The 7,500-nt window shown below is 51.9% G+C and overlaps 5 protein-coding genes; 2 read left to right on the forward strand and 3 right to left on the reverse strand.

The window, feature by feature from the left end:
• CNAG_00658 (hypothetical protein) overlaps nucleotides 1-1,328 on the reverse strand; it is a 2,406-nt gene extending 1,078 nt beyond the window's left edge. The window contains exons 1-6 of the mRNA XM_012191479.1: nucleotides 1,079-1,328; nucleotides 942-1,014; nucleotides 753-874; nucleotides 413-701; nucleotides 184-362; nucleotides 1-125 (exon numbers count right to left, since the gene is read on the reverse strand). The exon at nucleotides 1-125 is cut by the window's left edge and continues 13 nt beyond it. Coding sequence (XP_012046869.1) covers nucleotides 1-125; nucleotides 184-362; nucleotides 413-701; nucleotides 753-874; nucleotides 942-1,014; nucleotides 1,079-1,276 — 986 coding nt within the window. The 5' untranslated portion in view covers nucleotides 1,277-1,328. The remainder of the gene's footprint in view (nucleotides 126-183; nucleotides 363-412; nucleotides 702-752; nucleotides 875-941; nucleotides 1,015-1,078) is intronic.
• Nucleotides 1,218-2,258, forward strand: CNAG_00659 (TFIIH basal transcription factor complex TTD-A subunit). The gene is made up of 4 exons (XM_012191480.1): nucleotides 1,218-1,450; nucleotides 1,510-1,586; nucleotides 1,661-1,728; nucleotides 1,798-2,258. Exons 1-4 carry the CDS (start codon nucleotides 1,398-1,400, stop codon nucleotides 1,834-1,836), a joined length of 237 nt encoding a protein of 78 aa, XP_012046870.1. The 5' UTR covers nucleotides 1,218-1,397; the 3' UTR covers nucleotides 1,837-2,258.
• On the reverse strand, nucleotides 1,741-4,670 carry CNAG_00660 (histone deacetylase HOS3). Its single transcript, XM_012190993.1, has 9 exons — nucleotides 4,096-4,670; nucleotides 3,863-4,035; nucleotides 3,772-3,812; nucleotides 3,512-3,717; nucleotides 3,439-3,456; nucleotides 3,317-3,378; nucleotides 3,035-3,242; nucleotides 2,777-2,974; nucleotides 1,741-2,712 (listed from the first exon to the last, which is right to left on the reverse strand). The coding sequence occupies exons 1-9, from the start codon at nucleotides 4,642-4,644 to the stop codon at nucleotides 1,957-1,959; spliced, it is 2,211 nt and encodes a 736-aa protein (XP_012046383.1). The 5' UTR covers nucleotides 4,645-4,670; the 3' UTR covers nucleotides 1,741-1,956.
• Nucleotides 4,671-4,674: 4 nt separating this feature from the next.
• The window catches only part of CNAG_00661 (hypothetical protein), a 3,453-nt gene continuing 627 nt past the window's right edge, over nucleotides 4,675-7,500 (forward strand). The window contains exons 1-9 of the mRNA XM_012190994.1: nucleotides 4,675-5,083; nucleotides 5,145-5,187; nucleotides 5,258-5,399; nucleotides 5,454-5,500; nucleotides 5,547-5,806; nucleotides 5,865-5,973; nucleotides 6,030-6,158; nucleotides 6,219-7,428; nucleotides 7,486-7,500. The exon at nucleotides 7,486-7,500 is cut by the window's right edge and continues 627 nt beyond it. Of these exons, the coding sequence (XP_012046384.1) occupies nucleotides 4,782-5,083; nucleotides 5,145-5,187; nucleotides 5,258-5,399; nucleotides 5,454-5,500; nucleotides 5,547-5,806; nucleotides 5,865-5,973; nucleotides 6,030-6,158; nucleotides 6,219-7,391 (2,205 nt within the window). The 5' untranslated portion in view covers nucleotides 4,675-4,781 and the 3' untranslated portion in view covers nucleotides 7,392-7,428; nucleotides 7,486-7,500.
• The window catches only part of CNAG_00662 (carboxymethylenebutenolidase), a 1,957-nt gene continuing 1,531 nt past the window's right edge, over nucleotides 7,075-7,500 (reverse strand). The window contains exon 7 of the mRNA XM_012191481.1: nucleotides 7,075-7,500. This exon is cut by the window's right edge and continues 258 nt beyond it.

The raw sequence follows: 7,500 nt of genomic DNA on the forward strand, positions 1-7,500 counted from the left end.
GTCAACAATGTCCATCCAATGACCAGCGGGATCGATCGCACATGTCCATTGCCATGTCTTGTTGCGTACAAAAGACAGGAAAAGGCGACAAGTCGTGTCGAAAGGGAAACAATCATGGGAAAAGTCTAAACTTGACATGAGATATTTCGATTGCGTGACTCAACAAACAGGGGACCCGCCCACCTTGGAATCATGCTTTTTCTCCGCTTCATTTCTCACTTGCTTCTTCAACCAGAAAGGCCAGAAATCAGAAAGGATCCACAGTAGCATGGCGAGGTTACAGCCTGTAAACGTAATTATGAGGGAAGATGGAATAAACTGCCTTATGTCCGTTTCGCCTCCGTTCATATACCAGTTCCAGACTGTGATACATTGTTTAGTATACTAAAGTTCACCGCAAATTGTCACGTACACATTGTTTGCTGTGAAAGGCCAGAAACCCAAGTGAGCATCCATAATGCGCACTTTACCCTCCAGTAACGCCTGCCTAACTGTGGGGCTGCCAGTTCGGGATCGCCCTTGGCAATCTTCTTTCCACGGGTCAGAGCCGATCCCCAGGCTTCCATTTGCGCTCGATGGTCAGATCTACGTAGTGCGTCGTCCACTGCAGGTTGACAGCTGGAACAAACAGGGGGGTAGCGAGGGTGAAGGGAGGAAAGGTAGTCGGGAAAGTGGGCGTAAAGTGTAGGATAAGAAGGGTCCTAATATAGGATGAGGTTGAAATCTTGTTTTGATAAAACAAAAGAACTTACATCCTCATCTGGCAGGTAATTGGCCAACATGTTCATAATCAACGTTTGGTTCGTCAGGCAGTTCCGACAGAATGGCGAAGTTGATGATGATGCGGTCGGTAAATGGCTTGACGAAGGTTGGGCTTGTCATTCCGGGGGAAATATCAGCAGAGCAGACTGGGAGCATATGGCTTAACATCTGTAACTCACCTCGTAGAGCAAAAGACTTGGAGTTGAATGCCGAGTTGTGCATAGCTGGAAGGTCAGACATCATCTCCCCGGTCTGTGGCCAGTTTGTCAGAAAGTCAGAAAGCCATCGTCGGGATCTTTGGGGTAGCGATACGCACAGCATCACGTATGTTCCAGCATCCACATCTCTCACACTGCCAATTCCACTTGGTACCCGGTTCTGCGATGCGTTCCTTGCCCTTTCCGCCGGGCGAGACGGGCGGGGGGACATGGGGACGGGGAGGGAGGAGGGAGGGGGAGAGGCAGAAGAAGCACTGTACTGGTTGTGGACGGGTGGACGAGCGGAGGAAGGGCATGTGCAAAGAGGAAAGAATAGAGGACAGAGTGGAAAAGGTGGACCAAATGGAAACGTATAAATGACAACTCTCGCGTCTTTCTTCCGCCCGCATCTCTTCGACATTTGTGCACATAACATCCATGAGCGCAGACAGCTACAACGTCAAGATCACCTCGGGCGTCCTCGTCACCTGGTACGCTGCCCCCGCCCTACCCTCCGGCCCCCCAGCCCTCGCTGACCACACCCACACAGCGACTCCGCCGCAAAGCAGATCTTGTTGCATTTGGATTCCATGCGGGATGGTCCCAGCAAGTTTGTCATTCGTGACGGTCAGTTTTACAATGTGTCTGTTAAAAATAATTTGCAGAGGGCTCATATGCACACACACACACACATGCTGCAGTTGACGAGAACCGTGTGATGATCAAAAAGGAATACGTCGAAATGATCAAAGACGAGCTTCAAACCGAGGTGTGCTTTATCTTCTGAACAGTTATTATATACATCCCGAAACCACTTTGATACTGATTTACATTGTAGTTGGAGAAAAATACGTATATTCAAGACCCTGACATATGACCCTGCTTCACTCAGCTCCACAATTCGCCTGCAAGTTATCCTCCTCAATTCCATAGTCTGGCCGCCTCCCGCGGAGTAGTAGCACACAACCGTCTTTTCTTCATGAGCAGCCCCCCATAGTTAGTGACCGCCGGAGAAGTGATGTAAAAGCTCGGTAGGGGTCACAGCGGGATTGTATGTGACAGTCTCTGAAGGTGGGGTTCGAGCTTGTGTTTCGGCGTCAAGAGGGGGTTCGTCGGATTGTGAAGGTAGAAAAGGCTCGGGTCGTTCGGCAGTATCGGTAGTAGTAGGGCGGGCGGGGATGCGAAGGATAATTTTGGGTAGTGCAGTGGTCGTTGGAGTAGTCTGTATGGAAGGCGGGGACGGAGACGTGGACTTGGATTCATGTACCGGTGGTGTGGATGCATTCTCTCCCAGGGACATTTTCGTCATGTGTTTGACAGCGTCTTCAATCCAGTCTCCCATTTCTTTCTCTCCGCTTACCCCCATTTCCAGAGACGATTGTGCACCGAACGCGTCATCCATAGTTGCTGTATCGATATGCTGCGAGGCAGCGGTCTTGAGTTTCGATGTTGCCGGTGTCCCCCCGGCAGCGGCGACGGGCCTTCCCTTGCCCTTTTTCGCCCCGCCGTAGCCAGGTGTGCTATCTACGCTCGCCCCACCAGACTCATCAGCCTTTTTCCTATCGCGCAAGGTCATTCTCGTCGTCCCCGTGGGAGTATTTGTCGCTGTGCTTCCAACAACGGCATCTGGCACAGTTATCCCTTCAAAATGGGCGAGGAGAGAGTGTGTTCGAGAGAGATGTGGTTGGGAGGCAAACTCTGCTGGAAGAGGCGCGAGTTTACCTCCTCTCTTTTTTTTAGTCGCCTTTTCCAACTAATCCCACTCGTGAGCCGAGCGCCCAATATCCTGGAAAGGATGTATTTAGTAATAGACTTACATTGATCAACTCCCTCTCTGTCCACCACTCATCACATCCTTCAGGCAATGACCCTCTCATTCCCACAATGTGGCCCATGGCAGCGCTCGTCAAAGCTCGATCGCTGTAACCGCCTTCCAACACGGAGACAACCTTACCCTCCGTGTACTTGTCCGCAAAAGCCGCAATATCACGCGTATACCTCGAATAAAACGAAACCTTTTTCGACTTTGCCATCAGCTTTTTTTTTTTTTTTACCGTGGTTGTGTCAAAACTCACAGGTACTCGGCGATCATGTCGCTGCATTCCTTGATGTTCCCATTCACAAGCATCGAATCCTGCGCTTATGAAAACAATTGTCCTCCCTGGGTCGGCTTCAGTCTGTTCCATGAATACTCTGGCCTTGTCCAAGAGTGCAAGATATAGAGGGTAGATTCGCTCGTAGAAATCGGCTTCCGAGCTGTAAGGTTTAAGATGAATGTTTTCGCTGAAAGCGTGGGGCCAAAAGTGAGCGCAAGGTAGTATATGATTGAGAGTTTAAATTGAGGAATGAGAACGCACATGTACTGCCCATGAGCAGCTAGAGAGATCGAGGCATCTCGAATAAGATCAAGATCACCATCCTGACCAATGTACTTGAGCGACTAATCTAATGGTGTGTTGTTAATCAATGATTGACGCACCTCGCAAGGGTAGCTGTACTGTAACGTCTGCGGGTAAGCACCGTCGAAAAAGTTGCATTTCAAAAGAACTCACAATGTCATGCACCGATCCATAGAATGCCTTCCAACCTCTTCTCCTTTTCCCTCCTTGTCCAATGACCGGTGGCTTTCCAGCCTTGACCTGTATATCATCCGCATAAGAAGCTGCGTTAAGAGGCATGACGAGCGCTTGAGTGCCGTTCCCATGGTGCAGATCGAAATCAATGATAATTGCGCGATCAATGTCGTGTTGGAGGTAGCCTAACACAGCGATCAGTCTGGAACGGGTGGCAAGGGATTCAAATCAATGGATACCATGAAGAGCGCCAATGACGACGTTGTTGACATAGCAAAACCTAGTAGATAATGAGATGCTCGCAGACCCGCACACAAAGAGAGTGCTTACCCAGAGGGTGCATCTTCGCCACAGTGGTGACCCGGTGGTCTTATGGCACAGAACGCTTTCGTGAACAATGCATCTGCAGGACCCTCTATAGGGGGCGTTGACGGCTCCTCCTTCACATGTACCGGTTTTGTTTTCTGGACTACGTGATCTACCGCTTGGCAGACTGTCTGGATCTAGTTTTGCATCAGGCCATTGAGTTACAGATACCGTAAAAAGAAAGAAAAAAAACTTACAGCGCCCTCGATAGCAATGATGCTTCCAGGGCCAAGGTAAAGATCTCCAGGGTTCAGTCCGAGCCCCTCTGGTATCTCGCACCCAGTCTGCTTGATTCTATCCGCCGCCTCGCTGGCCCATTTGACCAGATCCCTGAGATAGTCGGACGACGGGAAACTCACGCCAGAAGGGCCTGCAGACCCTGGCCCGATATACGGAAAGGGCGCCTCGGGGACGGGGGAGTGGGCGAGCTGGACTGCAGGATGGTGCAGCAGGATACTGCCTGGCGCGGGCGGCAGGGGCGGGCTGTGGACGAGGTGGAGGTGGGCGGTGGGCTGGGCGGGGGCGGCGAGGGAGAGGGAGGAGAGGAGGCGGGAGAGGTCGTCTTGCGGGGGGGGGTTGTGTGCGGCGAGCTCGAGGCGGGCGACGGCTGCAGCTACGCCGAGGAGGACGGCGCGGAGACGTTCTGGGCGCTCGAATATGTGGGAGGCGTTTGCGTGGCGGATGTACCTGTGCTGGAGACAGGCGGGCTGCACGAAGAGGCCGAGGGGGCGGGGGGAGGAGGACATCGGGGCGGGGGAGGGGGAGTGGAGAGTCCCCGCGAAAACATGTCAACAAAGCCCCGCGGCTCGCGTCTCCCCCTTTTCCTCTTTCCCTCTCTCCACCGCGAGCATCCACACCCACATCCCACCGCCGCTCCACAGCCATGCCCGCCACCCTCCACGCACACGCCCCCCCGCCGCCCACGCCCGCAGCAGATCACCCCGCCGACAGCCCAGGCGACGCAGCCCACCCCGCCGCCCCGTCAGACCAGAGAGTCAAGAAGAAGCGCCTCGGCGTCGATCCCAGCCTCATCATCGCAGAGGGGGGCCGGTCCAAGAGGAGACGCACGCCGTCCCCACAGCCTGAGCAAAAGGAACAGGTAAACACAGATCCCAGAGACTCGGCGCGCGCAAAAGAACTGGGCATGGTTATCTATGAAAGAATCATGGGTTCAAAGACCAAAGAGTAAGCTCAGAGCTCTGCCTGCCCTCAGTGCTCTCCCGCATACTCACACAACCCCTGGCAGCGGCGAGTCCATGTCCCAGCCTTTTGTAAAGCTTCCCAGCAAGGTGAGACGCGACGCGACGCGTACTGTTTACATACATTACACGAGCAATATCACTTATTGGCTATTGGCAGAGGTCCTTCCCGGACTACTATGAGACCATCAAACACCCTATGAGTCTCGAGATTGTCAAGACCAAGCTGGATGCGCAGGACTACCAGACGCTGAAAGAGGTCGTTGCCGATATTGGCCAGATATTCAACAATGCTAAAAGATGTAAGTCATCCATGCGGCGCAAAAATGGCACAGCGTTTTGAACATGGGCTGCAGATAACATGAGAGAGTCTCTGTTGTTCCAATGGGCCAAAAAGCTTCATGTATGTACTCTCACAAGGTCGTTACATCGGTTGATACTTTTTTCAGAAAATGACCCGACTCTATTATGCCGAAAAGACCAATCCAGGCAAGCATGGAGACGAATCTGAATCCGATGCTGAAGGGGAACACCACCATACCTCCCGGGCGGGGACAGTACAGCCTGATGCTGATAATAGTACACATGGCGAAGAGGGAAGCCAGTGGTCCAAGAGGAAGAAGGGACCATATGCGATCAAGGAAGGCCCGACAGTCTACAAATTGATCAAGCCTGTTTTGAAAGCGGTCAAAGAGGCCAAATCAAACGAGTAAGTCGCGCAATGGTGCCCAAACAGGGGAAAGCGCTGATATACCGATGGCCAAAAGCGGGAGTGGAAGGGATATTTCAGCCATCTTTATGGAACTACCAGATCGAAAAGACATACCCGACTATTACAGGACTATCAAGAACCCTATATCGCTGGAAGAAATTGAAGTATGTTTTTTGCCCATTCGTAATCCCCTAAATGACATGCGCTGACATTCGTGCAGACAAAGCATGCAGGAAGACGGTACGACTCATGGGAAGAGTTCTTTGACGACATGGAACTCATGTGCAATAATGCCATGGAATACAATGCCGATGGAAGCGAAGTCTTTCAGGATGCTCAGCAGATAATGGTGCGTGCTTGTCTCTGCTTATTTTTATATACACGCAGCTGATCAATTGTCGAACTGAAGGATATCCTTGCAGATCACCGGGAACAAATCCATTACCGTCTAACCCTTCCGCCGGGCGTCAAACCTTCTCGTCCAGGACAGAGACCGTCAAACGTCACCCCTTTCCAAGCTGAAGGTATGCAAACTACCTATTCGGCCTCTCCTAGTTATTCTCATTCGCCTGCCATTGGACATACGCCCTTACCCATGGCAACACCGAGTCCCATGCCTAGTGCTATCGCTCATCATCATCAGTACCCACCACACTCACATCAACAACAGCTCCAGCCCAAGTTTCAACAGCACGTCTCGGCACCATCTCCCCATTCTATTCAATCACAAATTTATAGCCCAGTCCCGCATCAGATTCCCCATACACCATCACCAGCCACTACCACTTCCTCTTATTTACCTGCTCTCCCTCCGGGAGTCGTCACCGAAGAAGTGGTTGCGTCTCTCGAACGATACCCAACGTACGAGCAACAAGCCTGGCAGGCGAGCTTACCACCCCATGCCTTGTCAATGTTCAGACAGATGGCAACCAACGTAGAGATGAGGAAGAGGGCTGTAGCAGCTGCTGCCATGGCGGGGCAACAAGGGTATCTGCCGCAAGGCAATGTCCATATGGATGCTTCAAGACCATCGTTGATACATCAGGCTCAGGCTCAGGCTCAGGCTCAGGCTCAGGCTCAGGCTCAGGCTCAAGCACAAGCACAAGCACAAGCACAGATACAAGCACAAGCACAGATACAGGCCCAAGCCCAAGCAGCATCCCGCAATCACACCCCTGTCGATAAGCCGCCCCCCCCGCCGCCTGCCATCAAGTATATCGACTTTAGCTTTTGCCGTTCGGACAGTTCCAAAGAGCGCGAAACGATTCGATTACAGAATCAAAGAGGCGTCGTCACCCATTGTGTCCTGCTAGATAAACAGACGAGCGTGGTGGAAGTGGTTGTCTACCCCAATCTATCATCATTCCCGCCATCTCACGCGCAAGAGGCGGCGGACAATATGGTTCTTAAACTCAATAACACACCGATTGCCTCGAATGAGCCGGTCTTGGGGCGGGATGGTCAACAGACGGCTATGAAATGGAAGGTGATCGTGCCGCTGACCAAGGTGGAGAATAAAATCGAGATCGATACTGGAAAGACGGAAGAGCAGGGTAGTATGATTTACCTAAGTCGACAATAATTACATCTGGTACCGTCCCTTGTTGCATAAGTGATTCGTACGTCGAGTGTGTGAAGATTTGGATATGAATACTATCGCTCAAAAACTTTCAAAGAAAAAAAAAAACTTT

Source organism: Cryptococcus neoformans, chromosome 1 (genome assembly GCF_000149245.1).
Source record: "Cryptococcus neoformans var. grubii H99 chromosome 1, complete sequence".
Lineage (NCBI taxonomy): Eukaryota > Fungi > Basidiomycota > Tremellomycetes > Tremellales > Cryptococcaceae > Cryptococcus > Cryptococcus neoformans.